At 38.5% G+C, this 22,738-nt stretch overlaps 1 protein-coding gene and 1 long non-coding RNA gene across 2 annotated transcripts in view; both read left to right on the top strand.

Annotated features, from left to right (window-relative positions):
• Positions 1-1,434: 1,434 nt before the first annotated feature.
• LOC137079185 (uncharacterized) lies at positions 1,435-3,527 on the top strand. The gene is made up of 3 exons (XR_010905412.1): positions 1,435-1,797; positions 2,665-2,772; positions 2,975-3,527. It is a non-coding gene; the product is annotated as an uncharacterized lncRNA (long non-coding RNA).
• A 14,886-nt stretch (positions 3,528-18,413) lies between these two features.
• LOC137078319 (uncharacterized) overlaps positions 18,414-22,738 on the top strand; it is a 17,724-nt gene continuing 13,399 nt past the window's right edge. Inside the window, exons 1-4 of the mRNA XM_067445505.1 lie at positions 18,414-18,539; positions 19,907-20,227; positions 22,022-22,042; positions 22,180-22,259. Of these exons, the coding sequence (XP_067301606.1) occupies positions 18,506-18,539; positions 19,907-20,227; positions 22,022-22,042; positions 22,180-22,259 (456 nt within the window). The 5' untranslated portion in view covers positions 18,414-18,505. The remainder of the gene's footprint in view (positions 18,540-19,906; positions 20,228-22,021; positions 22,043-22,179; positions 22,260-22,738) is intronic.

The following is a 22,738-nucleotide window of genomic DNA, read 5'->3' as shown; positions in this document are numbered from 1 at the left end:
AGTGTCTAGCCATAAAGTGGACCTTGGATTCCTTGCGATATTATCTACTGGGCCGTGAGTTTACTTTGGAGACTGACCATAAAGCATTGCAGTGGTTGGAGAGGATGAAGGATACTAATGGAAGAATTACGAGATGGTATCTTGCTATGCAGCCATTCCGATTCAAGATTCAACATGTGCCTGGTAAAGTCAACGTTACTGCTGACTATCTATCTCGCTCTACGGGCGAGATTCTTGAAGAGGGGGAAAATGTGAGGGCCTGAGTGGTGGCCACAAAAGAGTGGTAACACACACACACACAACCTCACAAACACACACAATACAAACCACATTTATTCATTTAAGATTAATCTTTTGCAATCATTTATTTCAGTATAAAAATAATCACACAAGACAGACAATAGTCATTAATCTTTTTATTAAGTTTGCATTTGTTTATATTTTACAACACATTGACATACATTGTTACTGATTTGTAGTGCACACAAATTAGTTACGTTGTATTTGTTATTTACATTTATTTCTATTTTGAGTTTAAGTTTACCCGTGGTGTGGGGACTTCCAAACGTGGTCCGCTCCAGCAGCATCCTGGTGCAACAGAAATTAGAGGTCTGGTTGAAACAGAATTTAAGCCATTTGGTTCTGCCCGGATCTACCATTTGCCGAGGTTGCCCGGGGGAGAAAGAAAATTTGATTTCTTTATGTATTGATTTATGTAGTTGTATATTTATGATATTTGATTGAATTTTGCTTTCCTTGATCTTGATTGAATACATTTCTTTCTTTGAGTTAAATTTTGATTCATTTGATGTTTAATGTTAAATGTAAAGTTTATTGGTTTTCCTCTTAATTTGTAATGGGCCCATCTTTTCCTTTATAAGCAGTTTCTTTGTTCAGTTGAGGGGTTGTTGTTTTAGTTTGTTTCTTTCTCATCTGTTTGGTTTGTCTTTTCTTTTTGGTTGTTGTTTTGTTATATGGAAATTATGAGTTTGTAAAGTTATGCTTTTTGGGTTAAAATAAAGACCCGCTTTTTCATTCAAAAGCTGGTGTTCCTTGTGCTTTGGCTTGCTTGGTCCCTTACAAGCAGTTAACCACACGATCTGATAAACACAGGCCGATACCCAGATAGCAAGCACAATTGGGCCGATTCCGTCTGAAATGCGCCACTGTTGGCTCACTGTCGGCATCGGTGAAATGATAATGGGCCAGACCCATACCGACTGTTTTTTACACATCTGCCTGAGTGACGGCTTTTTCTTTATGGGCCAGCATCGGCTGGACGCAGTTGTACCCGCGTTGGCTGACCGACGGCTTTTTCTTTATGGGCCAGCATCGGCTGGACGCAGTTGTACCCGCGTTGGCTGACCAACGGCTTTTTATTTATGGGCCAGCATCGGCTGAACGCAGTTGTACACGCGTTGGCTGACTGACGGCTTTTTCTTTATGGGCCAGCATCGGCTAAACGCAGTTGTACCCGCGTTGGCTGACCAACGGCTTTTTATTTATGGGCCAGCATCGGCTGAACGCAGTTGTACCCGCGTTGGCTGACTGACGGCTTTTTCTTTATGGGCCAGCATCGGCTGAACGCAGTTGTACTTGTGTCAGGTTCAACCGGTTCATACTCACTGTAGCGACGTGTATTTACCTTCGGCCCGAGTTAGTTTTGTCACAGTCGGGCCACTACAGGAATTAAGAAATTCAGCCGTGTGTGAAAAAGTTTGGGCGGTTAAATCCTGAGGAGGATCCTGCAACGCAGACCATTTCGTTTTTGACAGGATCATTTCAGCTGAAAAACAAGTAAGTAATTTAATTCATTTATTGTTTCAGTGTTGTTTGATGGTTTAATTACAAGATCAAATATAGTTTGTTCAATATCTAATGTTTTGCGATGATAATGGCGTAATGTGAGAAACCAATTCGGTCCCGCAGATACGGAGTGTTGATGAAGGCCTACTCGGTCTCTTTTTAAGTTAACGTTAACAAGTTAGCTTATGTACTATTTATTTATTTATTATTATTAGAAAAACTGCTGAGCTCTATCGAGTACATTGGCTAATTAAATTATATATTCCATTTTGTTTTTTAACGAGTGAATTTAGCTTTAGACCACTAATCTCTTCAGGCAGCTCTGTGTGATTTCACTAAACTTTCAAAAGAGTCTGTTTGTGAATCTAACTAAAATCATTACTATTACTAAAATCATGAGCGAACAAACTGAAGTTTCATATAACGTTCAGAATTCGACACCAACACTTTACAGATATTTTGGTAACAATACAATATGCTTTGATTTGTTGACTATTATTAGTTAACATAGACTAGAAAGCACATACAGCATTTATTAATCTTAGGTAATTTCAACATGTAGCCTACTAATTATTTAAATGAAAAGTTGTATTTATTAAAATTAGTGCTCTGTGAACTAACAAGAACAAACATTTAAATAGTTGTATTTTTATTGATTAATGCTAACAAAGATTAATAAATACTGTAACAAATATTTTGCTAATTTTTAGTTAGTTAACACATGTTAACTTATTGTAAAGTGTAAATGATATAAACTGCTGCATTAACTCTGGCAACAACATTTATCTTACCTATGCACTTAAAAAAACTGTCATGCTTAAGATTTAATAATGACACATGTATTCCTTCATTGAAAAGATGCAGTTCAGAGAAACCGTCATGGCTAATCCCGCTGAAATGGAGATCGAGGGCTTCGTAAACTGGTGGCTTCAGCCTCCAACTGGCAGCTGATTGAGAAAACGCAAGGTAAATCTTCCTATACACACTCAGTTTAAATCCATATTAAAGAGGAATCTCTTTAACCTAGCATAAACATAACACACTATCACATTGCTCCATAAATTAGGTCAACAAGAACCAGAAACACTTCCTATCAACAGAAAATGTACTTGTTACTTCGTAAGAGTAATGGCATCTACACTAATATTAATCTGTCTCTTATCACAAGGTTACTGTAGTCAGCCGGATCTAGTCCATATCCAGATCAGATGGTGGACTTGCACCCTAAGATGACCACAGTGTAGCCCTGAATGTCAGACCAGACCTCGAAACAAACCGCCAGTGGAGACCTCGTTGACACAACAGTCCACAACAGATCCTCCTCAGCAAAGACCTGTATACAGGCCCAAATGGCCATCTTCAACTGCCTGGAACCACACCATGTTCGTTTGTTTGGCCAGTGGACAACTGGCACCCCAACTGAGCCTGTTTTGTTTTTCTCCATTCTGTCACCTGATGGAGTTCCTTGCCACTGTCGCCTCTTTGCTTGGTTAGGACACTTAATCTTCAACAATATTATTGTGACTGCACTGACACTATTGGATGTAAAGCTGGCCTGGCCTGACATCACTGCTTTCTCCAGAGCTACTTTATAGTTGAAATTAACTTTTTATAATTGATGAACTTTACAGTTATTGTCATTGAACTGACTTCAGCTGTCTTCAAACTATTACTGCTTTACAGCCAAATTGAACTCTGTTTGCATAATTTTCCTTTTTCTCCCTGTAAAGTTGCTTTGAAACAGTTTTTTACAGTATAAAGTGTTATATATTTAAAGGTGACTTAACTTGTGCAAAAGGAGATGATTTAGTGTTAAAGAGAGTGACAGAGTTTGTGTGTAAAAGAGAATGATGTTTTTCTTTTAATATATATTAAATTGTTTTGTTATTTTGCGATTTAAAAAAATGTTGTTAATAAATGTTAATAGTATAGTGATTTGTTCATTGTTAATGTGTTTATATTATTAAAGTGTATTTGTTCATTTATAATAATCCTTAATCTTTTTAAATGGTTGAATTTGTGTTTCAATTGCCAGTTTCTGGGCCACATCTGGCCCGGGGACCCAGCCGACTCTCAGCCAGATCTGTCTTACAGTGGCTGGGCCAGACCTGGGCCACATAAAACAATACAAGTCGTTTTACAGGGTGTGGACCAGATCTGGGCCAACACAATAAATAGGAGTCATTTTACAGGGTGTGGGCCACCACTGGGCCAAAGGAAATTGTTTGTGTCTGTTTTCAGTGTGAGGGCCAGTTTTGGGCCGGGGACCCAGCCAGAACTGGGCCAGAACTGAAGCATGGGTGAGGCCCAGAGGTGGGCCAGACAAATTTTGCTATGTGGGTAAGCAAGTTGATCAACCGCAGCTGGTGCTGATGATCTGATCAGACAACAATCAGTGGCCACGCCTCCAACACTCACACAACACACATACACAGAGAGCGAATGAGTCAGTAAATTTATGAACCGTGACACTTATCCTCTGCAGTGTGTGTATGAAACACTGGATGCATTAGTGGGCGTCTGATGGTTCAGCACGTTGGATTTTCTAATGGTTTCTGGCAGGTGGAGGTGTGTGACGGCCCAAGTGGTGGTAATGTGTAGATGTATCTTGGACAGACATAAATCATAAGCTTTGGCTTTACATCACATGTGATCTACTCGTACAGTGTGAGTAGGTAACCTTGCTAAAATCGTACAGAAATCACACAGTGTATTCCCAGCTTTAAAGGGATCCCCTGGTGTTGAGACTTGTATGGCTTAATATAACATAAATGATGTCTCTTACTGAATTATGTAGTAGAAAACCCATGAAAGATCTACGTTATTTTAAAAAATCGATTTTATATTTGGACCATGGGCGGCGCCATTTTGTTTGCGTTCTAGGTTGATGACGTAGAACGGTTGCACTCCTCAATCAGCTGGCGTTACCCGTAGCTATTTTTACCACAACGCAACTCGAAAATTGTTTCAGAGTTAAACAAAACCAATGAATTGCTTTGTAATTGTACTTAAAACACACTCAAACATACATGTGCACACAAACTCACCTACACAAACAGATCAGCGGCCGGGCACACACACCTGACAGACTGCTTTGTGTCAATCGAGATGTTGGGCTGCTCAGTCTCCATGACGGGGGCTGAATCCGAAATCGACCCCCTATACCCTGAAATAGGGCATTATTTGAAGGGACGGCCATTTGTAGTGTTGTCCGACATCATATTGGACATGTTCGAGTGCAGTCATTCAGTCTCACGTTGCACCGCAGTGTACAGCCGATTTACACACAGCTGTCCGACTTCACGCACCCAAACATACATGTGGACACAAACTCTCTCGCTCACACAGACTCACACCCCCCCCAACAGATCGGCGCGAACACACACACACACACACACACACACACACACACACACACATATGAGGCACGAACAGATCGGCGCGAACACACACGCACTGCGTGCGCGCATACATCACTATTCCCTGTGTTGATATCATAGATAGACTGTTGATATGCAGTAGTTTAACTGTAATGCCTAATGTGACCAGCAGAGGGAAATATCTAGGTAGGACGATGGGATAGGGTAACGTGAGGAAGAGAGGCAGGATGTTTTGGTGAAGATGCATGGGATTGGTTTGTGCATTAAAGTTTGAGCACAAGCTCAGTGAATTAACCTCAATCTTTAAACTTTCACTTTTAAGACACAAATTACTTTCGCTACTGTTGTTCACTAATACAACTTGAAGGAGTGAATGAAGATGATCGAGTGCGTGAAGTCGGACAGCTGTTGTAAATCGGCTGTACACTCGTTATTGCGGTGCGTGAGACTGAATGACTGCACTCGAACATGTCCACTATGGTGTCGGACAACACTACAAATGGCCGTCCCTTCAAATAATGCCCTATTTCAGGGTATAGGGGGTCGATTTCAGATTCAGCCCCTGTCGTGGAGACTGAGCAGCCCAACATCTCGATTGAGACAGAGCAGTCTGTCAGGTGTGTGTGCGCGCCCGCCGATCTGTTTGTGACTTGTGTAGGTGAGTTTGTGTGCACATGTATGTTTGAGTGTGTTTTAAGTACAATTACAAAGCAATTCATTGGTTTTGTTTAACTCTGAAACAATTTTCGAGTTGCGTTGTGGTAAAAATAGCTACGGGTAACGCCAGCTGATTGAGGAGTGCAACCATTCTACGTCATCAACCTAGAACACAAACAAAATGGCGCCGCCCATGGTCCAAATATAAAATCGATTTTTTAAAATAACGTAGATCTTTCATGGGTTTTCTACTACATATTTCAGTAAGAGACATCATTTATGTTATATTAAGCCATACAAGACTCAACACCAGGGGATCCCTTTAAGATCCTTGTGTTTCAGTCTTTGTCAGGTCGTTGTACTGTCTACATCTGCCGTTTTCCCCATGACCCTTTCTGGTATGTGTTTAGTTGTATTGTTTTGCATTTGTTGTTTTATTTTGTAATAAACTATCATTTTCTGCACTTGAGACCTCGCACTACTTTTCTTTTGTTCCAGACGTGACAAAAGGTAAACTAAAGCAGTTATAAAAAGAATACAAAAATGATGCATAGATAAGATGAGGTGCGATCAGTCGGACGTACGGTGGCTCAGTGCTCATTCAGTAAATGCTCAGCTGAACAGATGTGTTTTGAGTCTGGATGTGAATGTGTCGACTGTAGGAGCACATCTGATCTGTTCAGGAAGCTGGTTCAGCTACGGCTGGCATAATAGCTAAAGGCAGACTCTCCTTGCTTTGAGTGAACTCTTGGTATTTCTAACTGACTTGATCCTGCTGATCTGAGTGATCTGTTGGGTTTGTATTTAATCAGCATATCTGCAATGTCCTAGGTCATTGAGTGATTTATACAAGTAATAGTACTTTAAAATTGATCCTAGATTAAATTAAATCATTTAGCAGGTGCTTTAATCCAACGCGATTTACAAACGAGGAGAGCAATAGAAGCAAACAAACAAACTGTATGTAAGGCGCTGTAAGAAGTCTCAGTTAATTGAGCACAGTACACAAACAATTTTGTTTTTTTAAACAAGGAGAAAATTTAATTGGATTGTTAAGTGCTATTATGTATTGGTCAGGTGCAGTTGGAAAAGATGTGTCTTAAGATGTTTTTTGAAAATGGCTACAGATTTGGCAGCACGAATTGAGATCGGCAGGTCATTCCACCAGTTGTAAACGGTCCAGGAAAATGTCTGTGAGAGCGATTTCATGCCTCTTTGGGATGGAACCACAAGGCGTCGCTCACTCGCAGAACGCAAGCTTCTGGAGGGTGTGTAAGTCTGAACAAGTGAGTTTAGGTATATTGGTGCAGAGCCAGTGGTTGCTTTGTAGGCGAGAACTAGTGCCTTGAATTTGATGCGAGCAGCCATTGGCAACCAGTGCAGTCACGACTCTGAAGAGAGGCGTGACATGCGCTCTCTTCGGTTCATTAAAGACCACTCTCGCCGCTGCATTCTGGATTAGTTGCAAAGGTTTGACAGTGCATGCTGGAAGGCCAACTAGAAGAGCATTACAGTAGTCCAGTCTGGAGAGAACAAGAGCTTGAACCAGGAGTTGTGCAGCCTGTTCTGATAGGAAGGGTCTAATCTTTCTAATGTTGTATAAAGCAAATCTGCAGGACCTGGCTGTTGCAGTAATGTGGTCAGTGAAGTTTTACTGGTCATCAATCACAACTCCAAGGTTCCTGGCTGTTCTGGATGGAGTTATGGTCGATGAACCAAGCTGAATGGAGAAATGTTGATGAAGTGCTGGGTTGGTTGAGACAACAAGTAATTCTGTCTTTGCAAGATTGAGTTGAAGGTGATGCTCCTTCATCCAGTCAGAAATGTCTGTCAGACAGGCAACGATACGAACACTGACTGTAGGATCATCTGGTTGAAATGAGAAGTAGAGTTGAGTTTCATCAGCATAGCAGTGATAGGAGAAGCCGTGTTTCTGAATGACAGAGCCTGATGATGACATGTAGATGGAGAAGAGAAGTGGTCCAAGCACTGAGCTCTGGGGAACCCCAGTAGCTAGATGATGTGACTTAGACACTTCACCTCTCCATGACACCCTGTAGGACCTACCAGAGAGGTAAGACCTGATCTTCTTCAGATTTGACAAGAGGATCTGATGGTTAACTGTGTCAAAAGCAGCAGACAGATCCAGCAAGATGAGCATTGAGGATTTGGCAGCTGCTTTTGCCAGTCTGAAGCCGGATTGGTTGTTGTCCAGGAGGTTGTTCTGTTCAAGAAACATAGAGAGTTGGTTAAACACCAATTGCTCAAGTGTCTTTGCAATGAAAGGAAGAAGGGATACTGGTCTGTAGTTTTCTAAAAGTGTTGGATTTAGAGTTGTTTTTTTAAAGGCCCACTGAAATCAAAATTGAAGTTTTTTAGCTTTTAGTATGACTGTGTTAGCCTTAAAGTTATGAATAAGCTGGTATGTTCCAAAACTATGACAAAATTTGCATTTAGGAGATATAAGCATTCAAAATGTACAGTCTCTCACTTCCGTTTAAACAAATCTCAGATTTTGATGACATCATCGCAGACTTCACCTTCTCGTCAAATCTTCTGTCCAATCAAATGCTCTCTAGAATCTAAAGCCCGCCCCCTACACTGCTGAAGCAGCGGCTGAAATCGGTCAGTTGTTCACACACATTTACTCATTTCTACATGGTGAAAGGCACATAGCACACTACACTGTAAAAAATTATTTAGAAAAAAAGTTACCTGGTTGCCTTAAAATTTTGAGTTAATACAATGACATTTTTTTGAGATTCGACAACCTTTATTAAAATATTATTAAAAGATTTTGTACGCATATTGGGTAATTGTGTGTGTGTTATTTCTGATGACGCAGTGAAACATACCAAATAGTGCTATTTTCATGATTTATCAAATTTTTTATGTGGTTCAGATACAAAAATATACAGTGTGATATGAAATGATTCAGTGTAAATATGCTTTCATTTGAGGCGAATGAAGTCTGTTTTCACGTTAGTTTCAAGCACCGCACCACAGCGCACACACACACACACACACACACACACCCCAAAGGCTCTGGTCTAAATTTAGACTTACAGACACGAGAGCGCAGCGTGGATCATATGCGCGAGTCGGTGCAGACAACAAACATATCGACCCATTTTAATTCTGCACAGAATGCTGCATTTCAAAGCGATATGGAGGAGATTATGATGATACACGGTTAGAGGAAACTGGCTTTACCAAACAGAGAAAGGCTCAAGTCAAACTATATATTAATGAAACACTATTGGCTGTTTCAAAAAAGGGGAGGAGCTGCTAACAGCTGGAGCCGTTTCAGGGGAAATCACGTCAACACATTGAATAATCTGGCGCGTTTCAAGGCACTTCAGTGGGCCTTTAAGCAGTGGGGTTACCCGAGCCTGCTTAAATGCTGTGGGAAAGGTTCCTGTGTGAAGAGAAGTGTTGACAATCTGAGTGAGTGCAGGAGTGATTGAAGAAGAAATAGCCTGAAGGAGGTGAGAGGGTATAGGATCAAGTGGACAGGCAGTAGGGTGATTGAAAGTATAAATTCAGAGATTTACCTAGGAGAGCAGAGAGAAGGATTGGAGCATATGAGTGTTAGTTGTTGAGATGTGCGTGTCAGTTTGTGGTGAGGAGAACTGTCTGCTGGTGAAGGAGGTTTTGTTTGTGAAGAATGATGCAAAGTCATCAGCTGTAAGAATTGATAAAGGAGGGGGAGGACAAAGGAGAGAGGAGAATGTTTTAAAGAGTTTACGAGAGTCAGAGCAATTGTTGATTTTGTTGTGGTAGTATGTTGTTTTAGCAGTGGAGACATTTGTAGAGAAAGAAAGACTGATACAAGGTAAGGTCAGTATAGTTTTTAGATTTCCGCCATTTCCTCTCTGCCGCCCTGAGTCCAGAGCGATGTTCACGGAGAACATCAGACAGCCAGGGGGCAGATGGGGTGGGGCGGGCTGGTCTGGATGAAAGGGGGCAAAAACTGTCTAAGGAGGATGTTAGAGTGGAGCAAAGAGTGTCAGTAGCACTGTTAGTGTCCAGTGCTGAGAACTGAGCAGGTGGAGGGAGTGAAGATGAAACCATAGTGGATAGGCAAAAGGGAGAGAGTGAGCGAAGATTACGCCGAAAGCAAATCTGTGTAGGAGTGCGTGTTGTATCAGGAGTCAGTATGAGGTTAAGAGTGATGAGAAAGTGGTCTGAGGTGTGTAATGGAGTAACTAAAGTGTTGTCCATAGAGCAGTTGCGTGTGTAGACGAGGTCTAATTGGTTACCTAATCTGTGAGAAGCCGTAGTAGATACTAACTTAAGGTCAAAGGAGGTCAGTAGAGTGCTGAAGTCCGTGGCCAGGTTTTTTTCAAGATGGATGTTGAAGTCAACTAGTGAGTCACCAGAAGAGTACCATCTTGAGTTAGAAAGTAACACATCCAACTCCTCCAAGAAGTAACCCAGGTGACCTGGAGGACGATAGACCACTACCACATGGATTTTAACAGGGTGAGTAATAGTGATTGAATGTGATTCAAATGCCAGGAGCTTCTGAGAGCCGGAGACGGTGGGAACAAACTTCTCCATCAGTGGAACCGTCGCAAGCTTCTCCACATCACTGACACACAGAAAGACGATATCAACTCTCTGGAAGCTGTTCACTCTTTAAATATCATATTTAATGCAGTGCAATCTATGTTTCTAAACCAATCTAAAGTGCATGAACACGTCACAGCTGAAATTAAGCTGCTGTTAAACACTGAAAGTCTTACCCATACAGGATCTTTCTGATGCTCTGCATTCTCAATCCCTCGATACGGAACAAAACGTTCCTCAACACTTGTGACAGCGGGTTCAGGAACAGGATCTTGATACATTATATTGTCAAAAGTATTGGGACGCCCCTTTAAATCATTGAATTCAGGTCAGGTCAATCACTTCCATGGCCACAGGTGTATAAATCAAACACTTTTGCTTCTACACACATTAGTGAAAGAATGGGACGCTCTCAGGAGCTCAGTGAACTCAAGCGTGGTACCGTGATTGGTTGACACCTGTGCAATAAGTCCATTCCTGACATTTCCTCACTACTAAATATTCCACGCTCAACCGCTAGTGGGATTATAATAAAGTGGAAGCAGTTGAGATCATGAGGTTTCTGATGTTGATGTGATGTGGAGGTGCTGTTCTATAAATCACTGCTTTACGGGGCTTATAAACTGTTATTACACGGCTCTGTGAAAGTACTTGATTCTGATTGGTCAATCACGCATTCCAGCGGTATGTTATTTCCAGATAACAACCGCTCATATGGGTAAGTATATCAGACGGGCTTTGCGTAAGAGCTAATAAAATATTTAATCTTAAGACAATATTTTGTGTCTAATAATTATTTGTTATCGCAGAATAAACCCCTTCAGAGTGATGCTCCGCTTCGCGTCGGGGTCCTCTGTTGGGTTTATTCTGCGATAACAACCGGCTGGGTGGACATTATCCCTTACTTATTACACTGCTCTGTGAAATACTTGATTCTGATTGGTCAATCGCGCATTCCAGCGGTATGTTATTTCCAGATAACTCCCGCTCATCCGGGTACTACGAGTTATCTTGACCGGTACTACTTCTGTGCTTAACGCTGGCGCCATCTTGTGGCTTAAACAGCCGTGGGTTACAATGGAAGACTTCAAGGCGGGTTTCCTTTATAAAGTTTTTAATATAGATATTTTTCTTACACAAACGCATCGATTGGAATCAGAAGGCTCTATTAACCCATCGGAGTCGTGTGGAGCACGTTATTTGACGGACAGCTGCATTTTTTATGGACTTCAAACACAACTACAACTACTGCTGGGATTAACGTTAGCCTGGACTTTTTAAATATAACTCCTATTGTATTTGTCTGACAGAAGAATGTCATAAACACCTATAATGACTTGAGGGTGAGTAAATCATAGGCTTGGTTTCATTTTTGGGTGAACTAACCCTTTCAGCATTCATTCTCAGCATTTAGCAGCAATAGATAAAGGCTTAAAGCAGTTTGGAACTGTTTTTCTCTGCAGAAGCTTTGCGTAAGAGCTAATCAAATGTTTAATCTCAAGATAATATTTTGTGTCTAATTTATTTGAGACTAGTAGCCGTGTAATAAGCGGGATAATGTCCACCCAGCCGGTTGTTATCGCAGAATAAACCCCTTCAGAGTAACGCTCCGCTTCGCGTCGGGGTCCTGATCACTCTGCCGGGGTTTATTCTGCGATAACAACCGGCTGGGTGGACATTATCCCTTACTTAGAAAATGGTTATTCACATGCTCGGGAAGGTTTTACACACTGACACAAAAGTGTAATCCTATTGATGATGACTCACAAAAAAAAAATTGTCAAGCAATGTAGTTCTTAAAGGGGTCATGAATTGAGAAATCAATCATTCAGCCTTTGGTATAAAAGTTCATCGTGATATAATGCCGCCTTCATTTGCTATTGGAAATTCCCACTTCTGAATTCGTGATTACGAGCTTATACCATTCAAATTTTAAAATGGGAGGGCGTTCATGTGCAATTTTTACCTAGGAAACTTGTATTTACGATAATTCAGAGAGCATGTGAATGCAGCACTAGAATATCCTGTAAGTTTCAGAGCTGAAAACCTTTTAGTCAAAGTCATGCCAAACCGCCTGAGCGCGAGGAACTGCGGTAGCTATAGATGTATACAAAGCATGGTGGACCATACACCGTTTTTACAGTATATGGTATATGCTAATTTACAATCATTTCTATCACCAAAGGTGCTTACTCCTTGGAAACAGAAGAAGAAAAAAATGGCGCATGAGGCAAGAGAAGCTGTTATACCTTTTATTTTTTCTGTAATTTAATTGCAGTTACTTCTGATGTAATTGAACTAAATACTAAATATAATTATACATAATTCAATAGTGGACTTAACATCAACATTTAAAGTCTAACTTTAAAATGCATGTTTTTATGTCTCCTTCTCACATTTGTAATACTTTGGTCAGTTAATAAGAGTAATTCATTTAGTTTTATTTTATGTATTTGAATTAATTAAAAGAGCCGTTTCATGTCTAACCTTGAATCGCTAAACTCAAGGTTGATATAGGATTTAGAAAGTAATTAAAAAGTAATTAGTAATAAGTAATTAAATACTTTTTGGCGAGAGTAATTTGTACAGTAATCTAATTACACTATTGAAGATGTAATTAGTAACTAGTAATTAATTACTTTTTTAGAGTAACTTACCCAACACTGGCCGTGGACAGGGGGGTTGCTCAGGTTGCCCGGGCAACTGCCCATATGCCCTTCTCGACTCACGTTGCCCTTCCGAGGTGGAAAAAAATAAATTAAAAAATCGTACAATGGATACAGATTTTCACGTAGGCCTAGATACAAAAAAAAAAAAAATCGCAAAGCCTCATTCACTTCCATATTCGGGTACCCTTCCGAAAGTGAAAGTCAAGCAATTGCTTGGGGCCCCGAGCTGGCCTGGGGCCTCAAGACAACGACAGGTTAAGAATAAAATGCAACGACAAACTTGAGCGCCCCTTTGATAGTCAATGCAGTAAAGTGCAATGACACTGTTATCGGAATTCCCCTCATGGGGGCCCTCTCAGTCATCGCTGACAACAGCCACCCAACCACACGATCTCTGCTGCCGGCAAAATACAAAACCTCCTCGGCGATCATGAAGCGGAATTATGCTTTAGGAAGCCAGAAAAGAAAAAAGAAAAAACAAGATAGTGGTAAGTGATAAATTTCACTATATAAAATAGCTCTATTTGTACAAATATGGTGTAATTTTGCAGCAGGTAGGCTAGCAAAAATATATTTATGTTTGCTAACGTTACCTGCCTGACGGCAAATGCTGCTTGTAATGAACAGTTAGTGCAACATTTTTTTTCGAACGGACGGAATATGGTTACATACTGTAATATGTTTTTTAACGGGATAAGGAAGACGCAGATCTGTTCCAGAATAACTGTTTATCGTATTTAATGAAATAAAATTGCTATAGCTTTGTAATAGGTTTTGATGAAAGTGGCATAGCATGCTATACTAACTATTTTTATGCAATGCATAAATAACCTGGAATAGTTAATATAGCATGCTATATTAATATAGCATGCTATATAGCATTTTCATTATCTTAATGTGCTAGTGTCGGGATATAGTAACAGTTTATGCAAATATGATATTATTTTTATAAGTTACCAATGGATCTTGAACAGTTACTTTATTCTGTGTGGCAATTTTTACACTGTTGCATTTTGAAGTACAGTATCAGGACAACCCACATGTTTTACTGTTACTGTTTATTAACTATTTATCAAGGTATTATAGTCATCTGTTGCAACTTTATAATAACCATCCAGATAATGTTTATAGACAGTTTACAAACCAACTAGTAACCCTTAACAAAGTGTTAGGAATATTTGGTCTGACTATCTATGTAATGTTTATAGATGTTTTAAAAATGGTTTCTTAAAGTTTTACAAACATTTTTTAATCATTACCCGTTTATCTGTAGAAAGTTAGCCATGTCCATTTTGCTTGGGGCCCCCAAATTCCTTCTAACCGCCTTGGCTGAGCCTGCATGAGCGGCACCGCGGTTGTCGGGTGAGACTTAACGTTGTCGGAAAGGTATAACAAACGGTTAATATTGCCTTTTTTTATTAGACTATTGATATTGACTGGTTTGAGTTATTTTATTGGTTTCGGCAAGGGAAATGGCCTCAAACGCACCATAATGCAGGAAATCACATCTACGAAATAAATACAAATCTTGGGGGAGAAACCCCCAGACCCCCCTGCAAAAAAATAGCCCCACCTATAATATTTTTCCTGAGCAGAAAATAAATACCACTAGGGGGCATTGAAATAATAATGATAATGGCAATAACAATAATGTGTAATTGGACAGATGATGAGGGGGGTTTTTTCGGTTGGTGGGGGCCCTTTTTTAGGTCAGAGCAACTGCCCCTCAAAATCCTGTGCACGTCCCTGCCAGTCATGGACAGCATCTCCTTGATTCTTACTCCATTTCTGCGGTTGTAGATGAATATTGGTTTACCTTTTGCCAGTGCATCAGCACTTCTCACTTTTTCAATGTCTGGCCAGGCAGGTGTCAGGTTCTCTTCCAGTGTTGGGAGTGTGGTTTTATTCCTCTGCCCCATGAGTAGTTCTGCTGGACTGAACCCCGTGGATTCTGGTAGTACACTGTATAACTAAAAATGGAAAATGTACTTTTTCTGCCAGTACATTATCCAGTAATTTTATGGAAATGTTCATTGACCCATGAAATACACACTTATGCAATGTGTAATTCAAAATACGGGTAAAATACCTGTAAAAAAGAGAAATACAATATGGAAAATTCCTTCATATTTATACAGTACATTGTGCCCTATTTTTACAGATTTTTTACAGTGTAGTCTTATAAGAGATAAGAGCCAGAAGATGGTCTTTGTCTCAATAAATTCTTGGCCGCCTGTATGGTCTTTTCTGCATGGCCATTGCTCTGTAGGATGTAACATGAACAAAGTTGTATTCACAACTAAAATCTCTGAATTATTTTACTAGAAAACTGTGGGCCATTGTCACTTCTCACCTCACGTGCGTTTCCAAAACGTGCAAAGGTAGCTTTGAGTTTTCCAATCACTTAGCTGGTAGAGGGAGCAGGAAGTGACAGGATCTCAATGTATCTGGAGGAATAATCTGATATTACCTGACACTTACTGTGTTCGCACAGGTCCACAGCTATATTCTCCCTATAGGGGTAATTTGCTTGGAATCAACGGTTTGATCCATTTGACCCTCATCTCGACGCAGTAGCGCCCCTGCACATGTTGTTTAAAGTCCTGAGAGATGTTAGGCCACCATACTGAATGTGCACTTAGCCCTTTCACACCACCTGTGTAGGGCTTGATGACCATTATGGATCCTATACAGGATTTCTTTCCTTATACAGGTAGGAATAAATATACGTTTGCCTCTTACGACTGAGCCTTGAAACTCAGAGAGCTCCCCTCTCACCTGAAAATACTCTTGGATGGCCTCAGGTGTGCTTGCTTTATACTCTGGCCAGCCATTCCTAATGAACCAAAGGACTGGCTGCAACTGGCTGTCCGATTCTCATTTTTCAAAGTCAGTTTAGCATCAATTAAGTTGAAATAACCTAACAATTGTATTTACAATATGACTGTAAAAGGTTTGATATTCATTCTCTACATTACAGTTTTTCACAGTCGCTCGAATCAAACTCACAATTTGCAAAACAGTAAGTGCATTTCTCAAAACAGTTTGTACAAATAGCAAACCCCATGGATAACCTGCAAAAGCCTCTCTCTTCCTCAAAATCCTTCTCTCAAAAGTAAATATCTGTGTCAATGAACATGTCAGTGCCATCAGAATAACAAGTCCTGGTGTCATAGTGTACGGATAAGACTCAAATTGTTTAGTCATGTTGTCATTATAACAGTTTACTCTGGAGGATGTTCTGATGGAAACTACGGCTAAAGTTTTGATGACAATTATTGTCAATTGTAAGTTACATCTTAGTGTGTGTGTGAGTGTATTTGCAAGAGAATGAAAAAGATTCAAATTTACACTCATACTGTTTGTACTGTATTTTATTGACAGAACATGTCATTGAGATACAGAAATGAGAAGACAGCACTGAATAACACACACACACACACAAAAACCTAAAGAAGAAATGTGAACATAGGAAAAACTGTACACGTGGTGCTGTAGAAATATATATACAGGTCCTTCTAAAAAAAGAAAATTAGCATATTGTGATAAAGTGTATTATTTTCCATAATGTAATGATAAAAATTAAACTTTCATATATTTCATATAGGAATTTTGGGTTTTCATGAGCTGTATGCCAAATCTGCTAGTTGATGTTTCATGAGAAGCACCTTCGTTAGAAAAAGTCAAAATTCACCTGGAAGCAATTTACCAATTCAGGACAGATTTAGAATGGAAATATAGTAAGTATAGAAATATTTTTGACATATTATGATAACTTGTAGTCCAGGCAAAGTAGCGTTTTACGACATAACCTTAGGTTAACTTACTATATGGACATGAATGTTTTAGATATTTGGGCCCTGTTTTTTCTACTTGTACCGTTATGGCTTCTTGGCCATAAGTCAGTTAGGCATAGCGTTGAGCTCATTGGATTCATATTTAAAATTGATTTTCCCAAGAAACTTGGAAAACAAAATTTTTACTTTTCATGCATGTATACTTTCACTGTGTGAGGTGTGATTGTGATAGGAGTAAAGGATAAAATAAGCCCATTAGGGAGTATTTTGAGCATATTCGATTAGTATATTGCTAATTTGCAAATTCAAATTCATTTTCAAAGAAACTTCTAATACAAAATGTTTTACTTTTCATGTAGACTTTCATTGTGTAAAGTTTTATTGTGGTAGAAGTAAAGGAATTTGGGTGTATGTTGGACATATTCAATTAGTGAATAGCTGATTTGCATAGTTAAATTCATTTTCATAGAAACTTGTAAAACAAAAAAAAGTACTTTTCATGTGTATTTTCATTGTGTAAAGTTTCATTTTGATAGGAGTAAAGGAAAAAAATAGCCCCATTGGGGGTCCATTGTTGTTTGGCCTTACTGGCACACATCTCGGATTGATGAGAATTTAACATATTTCCTCAACTAGGATTTCTTAGGACTTTTAGTATGTTGTTCTGGACACCTCATAGAAATTATCTAAGCTGAAAAAAAAATATTTTACAATTAGTTCTATTTTTGGCTCCAAAAATAGTTACTTTGCCTGGACGAGGGTGATATGAGGGTGAGACTATTGAACAGAGACCCAATATAATACATTCTGATCAACATGACATAAGCAACTGATAATGTAGGAAACAGCAGAGAATTGGACATAATCATTGGCATGGATGTACCAAAGCATTTGCAACTTGTTCAAAGAAATGAGAAACTGCTTTTTTAATATGCACAAGTGACACAATGATGTGAGAATTGAACAGGTAGCTTTGAGAATTTCAATTCTGATCTGAAAAATGTACCAAAGCGACTGAGAAAAACTGTAAGATGACTCGACCCCCTTATAGTGCCCCCTTTTGTCGGACTTCTTGGAGAAGTTTGCAAGTGTCCACCAGGGGTTGCTATTCAGCAAAAAATAAGAGCAGTGTACACAAACTGGATCGCAGCATGCATCGATTGATTTTGCAAACAACAAAACAATCCATTAAACTTTACATGTGTCTTGTTATTTAATTCTGCTCATGTGATTTAAGTCTGATAGTGACATGCAACCATACTGGCACCCAAACATTAAACAAAATATTAAACACCTATAGCTTATTTTTGCTGTAACCACATAAAAACATATTTAGAGGCAATCCATCAGGTAAGGAATATAGATCGGTTTTATTATCTTTAATGATAATGTATGATATGATGTCACATCTTGCATTAGTGCTCGTAGTTACACTTGCACTTCCTCTGAATGGTAAGTAAAAGTGCACGACACGTTTGCATGTGTGTGTGTGTGTGTGTGTGTGTGAGCTGCAGGCATCCTGTTTAGGCCCTCTTGTGGTTTGCATGTTTCAAAGTGTCAGAACAGAAACTCACTTTAGGTGGAGCTGGACTGTTACTATCACGTTTGAAGACCAGACGGAAAGATGTGCTCTTACTGGGTATTTTTACACATTTTTGGTGAGTATAGCTTTACATCAGATATTGTTTAAGGAAGATCTGGCTTGAACTCGACTTAAAACTGAGAATAATATTGGTTTTGTTTTAATCATTGGCTTTGAACTTCTGAAAATAAGTTCAGAAAATATCTTCCTGTATCCATTTGTGACTGTTTTCCCATAGTCAACGAGATTTCCTAAATATCTCAAATATTTTCCTCAGAAGCAAAGAGATTTAATGAACATTTTGCTTCTCAAGCATGTCTCTTGAGGAACAACTTCCAGACATCTCTCAATAATGTGCTCATATTTGCATCTGAAGCCATGAGATCTTAAAATGAAGTTGATGAATGAAATATAACATCGTCTCGTTTGTGTCCGTTTTTATTACTCCTAGTATGGTTGTTGCGATGTCATAAACATATTAGATGCTGAATTGAATAAACCTTTAATGTGTGTGTGTGCGTGTGTTCGCTCGCTAGCGCGCGCGTGTGTATGTGTTTGAAACCTACTTTTAGAACTTACAACTGTTCCAAAAATATAGGTTTTTCCACAAAAAAAGCTAAACATTTTTGGTTCCTCAAACCTTTCAGTGTTCAGTTCTGGAAAAAAATTTGCGTGAGGAACATTCTAAAAATCTGAAGAATCTTTATATAGAACCTTTTTTGGAATGTAAAAGATGTCATTTAAATTAAAGGTTCTTAATGGAACCATTGATGCCAATAAAGAACTTTATTTTAAAAGAGTGTGTGTCTATATACACTATACATTTTTTTTTAAGTCACAGTATGTTTACACTCTAAAAAATTCTGAGTAAAAAACAACTCAATGTTGTGTCAAATATGGACTGACCCAGCAGTTGGGTTGTTTTAACCCAGCGATTGGGTTATCTTAAGCAAATATTTAACCCAGCCGCAGAATTAAAATAAATTTGACCCAACATTGGGTTAAAACAACCCAGCATTTTTTAGAGTGTAAGTTATTTCAACTTACCGGTAGATTATGTTAAACTGAATTTAAAAAATGAGTTGCATCTTGTATAACTTATAAAAAACATTTCTTAACTTATTTTGATCAGTTACAACAATGTAAAATCACATGTTGTCTTATACACTGTAAAAAAATTAAATAAGTTATTACAACATGTGATTTTACATTGTTTTAACTCATCAAAATAAGTTAAGAAATGTTTTATAAGATGCAACTCATTTTTTAAAGTAAGTTTAACATAATCTAAGTTGAAATAACTTAAACATACAAGTCGATTGTACTTAAAAATTTCAGGCTGTGACTTTTTTTTTTACAGTATATATCTTCTTTTATTTCCTGCCTAAATCAAATTAAGGAAATGTGTTTATTATGTTTTGTCCTCTTTGATTATATTTTCAGCTGCTCTTCTCGTGTGTAATTATGGGATGTTCTCGACGCCATCGCCATCTTCTGCAGAGAGGACCACTATTGAAATATCAAACACATCCGACTCGAACACTACTGTGACAACAGCTCAATCAGCACCATTTAAAAATTTCACAAAGCCTAATTCAAATTATTATTATTCGTCTGAACCTTCTACAAATGCGAGCTATGAAGACACCTTCGAAGAAGAAATTTTAGTGCCTGTATCTGGCACAAAGTCCACCAAAGGGACCCCTTCGACCGCCCATCCCATGACCACCAACGCCAATCAGAATACTTCTGAGGGGAAAAACGGTGGGAGAAACGTCATAATATTAAAAGTTTGAAGGGTTTTGAAATCTAGCCATTTTTAGGTGGTTATTATGGGCAGTGGAAGCTGTAGTCTTTTTACTGTAGTATTTATTAGACTAAATGCCTGTTAATCAGTATGACGTTCTGTTGTGCAGCTTTACTCAGAGTCTGAGCGCTAAACCCGCTCAAGATAGGGAGATTTTTGTTTACATGCACAACATACAAATAACTTTCAGAAATATTGTAAAAAGGTGCATTAGAGCTTCAGAATGACTTCAGTCTGATAAATTTACACATTTACAGGCAAACATTTGGAATATAATTCATCTTGTGTATATATATATATATTAAAATAAGTCTGTTCTGCTCCCCAAGCCTCCATTTATTTAAATAAAAAAGTACAGTAAAAATTTGAAATATTATTCGATTTTAAAATACCTGTTTCTGTGTGAATATATAGTAAAGTGTAATTTATTCCTGTAATCAAAGCTGAATTTATCATCATTACTCCAGTCTTCAGAGTCACGAGATCCTTCACTAAGGATTTGATGCTCAATTTTGATAAATTATTATTACTACTCAATTATTAATAATGGTGCTTATTATCAATGTTTAAAACAGTTTTGATGCTTCATGTTTTTGTGAAAATCTTGATTTTTTTTTCCTCCAAGATTTTTCGATAATTAGAAAGTTCACTTTTAAAAAATTCTGGGTAAAAAACAACCCAATGTTGGGTCAAATATGGACTAACCCAGCAATTGGGTTGTTTTAACGCAGCGATTGGGTTGTCTTAAGCAAATATTTAACCCAACCGCAGAGTTAAAACAACCCAATCGCTGGGTTAGTCCATATTTGACCCAACACTGGGTTAAAACAATCCAGCATTTTTTAGAGAAGACCCGAAATAATTTGAAATGTCACGTTTGATCAATTTAATGCATCCTTGGTTGTTGTTGTTTTCTTTTTTATCCTTCTGACGCATATCTTTTGCTTTCCACCTAAATCTGAATCAGCACATCTGTTTTCAACTCATAAATGTGAATGAGATCCTCATCTGAGAATGATTAGTGAAGGATCATGTGACTGAAGACTGGAGTAATGATGATAAACTCAGCTTTGATCACAGGAATAAATCACACTTTACTATATATTCACATAATCATCAGTTATTTTAAATGATAATATTTCACAATTTTGACTGTATTTTTTATCAAATAAAGTCTTGGTGCACAGAAGAGACTATCGGTAGCAATGAGTCCTATTCTATGTTTCAAACTTTGTGTTAAACTCTGTCAAAATCAATTATTAAGTACTTCTTTTTGTGAATTTTACACCTTATGAACAAATGTGTAATTGTGTGAATGTATACTAAACCGTACAGGGCGTCGCTAACACTGAGAAAATGGCAGCTCTGAAAGTGTAATGTGTCAGATATGAGCGGTTTGAAGTGTGTGTGTGTGTGTGTGTGTGCGCGTGTGTGTGTGGGGGCGTACATTTCTGCAGGTTTGCTTTCTGAACATACTCTTATACCACAACAGCAAAATCTCTCTCTCTCTCTCTCTCTCTCTCTCTCTCTCTCTCTCTCTCTCTCTCTCTCTCTCTCTCTCTCTCTCTCTCTCTCTCTCTCTCTCTCTCTCTCTCTCTCTCTCTCTCTCTCTCTCTCTCTCTCTCTCTCTCTTTGTTTTATTAAAACACACTTCAATGCATAGCCACAACACACCAAAGCTTTTATTATTTAAAGATTGTCTGATAAGGTGTTTGTTGGTTTGCTGTAACGTGAGCTTTCTTCTGTTTCAGACTCAGGATCGTACACCGGAGGTGAGCTTTATTCTGCCTAACACATCCTCTCTTCCTGTCTCGATCTTTACTGTGACTCATTTAATCAGTTTTTACATTTAAACAATGTCCCATTATAAACCAAAAACCACAGCAACAGATCGTCATGTTTTTGACAGGCATCATCATGTTGGTCATCATCATCATCCTGATTGTTCTTCTGCTTGGCATTTTGTATTTTCTGAGAAAGAAAGGAAGGGTAAGATTTTCTGTAGTTATTTTTATAGTGTGTACATTTTGGATTTGTTACAAACCCTCGTGAGCTTCAACTTCTAATGTATATTAAATCTCAAAAGAAACATTTAAAAAGAAAAGTTTTGCCATTTATAAGGGAATTTAGTTAATTTATTGACCTTTTTAAATTATTATTGGTAATATTATAATTTATTTGAATCACTTACATCAAAGAGGATCACGCTGCCATTTTTGTAGTTTTGAGTTTTTACTTTATTTAATTTTTTTATTGAATCTATATTGTATTTGTTGTGTTAATTTTGGACCCTGATTCAGTTTTTTGGGGGCTTTTTAGTACTAAATAACATTTTATACACTGACGATCAAATGTTCTGAATAAGTCAGATGTTTAAAGGTTTAGTTTACCCAAAAATGATATTTCTTTCATTAACTCCTCACCCTAATGTCGTTCCACACCCGTAAGACCTCCGTTCATCTTCACAC

This window comes from Pseudorasbora parva, chromosome 6 (assembly GCF_024679245.1).
Source record: "Pseudorasbora parva isolate DD20220531a chromosome 6, ASM2467924v1, whole genome shotgun sequence".
NCBI lineage: Eukaryota > Metazoa > Chordata > Actinopteri > Cypriniformes > Gobionidae > Pseudorasbora > Pseudorasbora parva.
The sequence above is the reverse complement of the archived record's forward strand: the minus strand, read 5'-3'. Positions and strand labels throughout refer to the sequence as shown.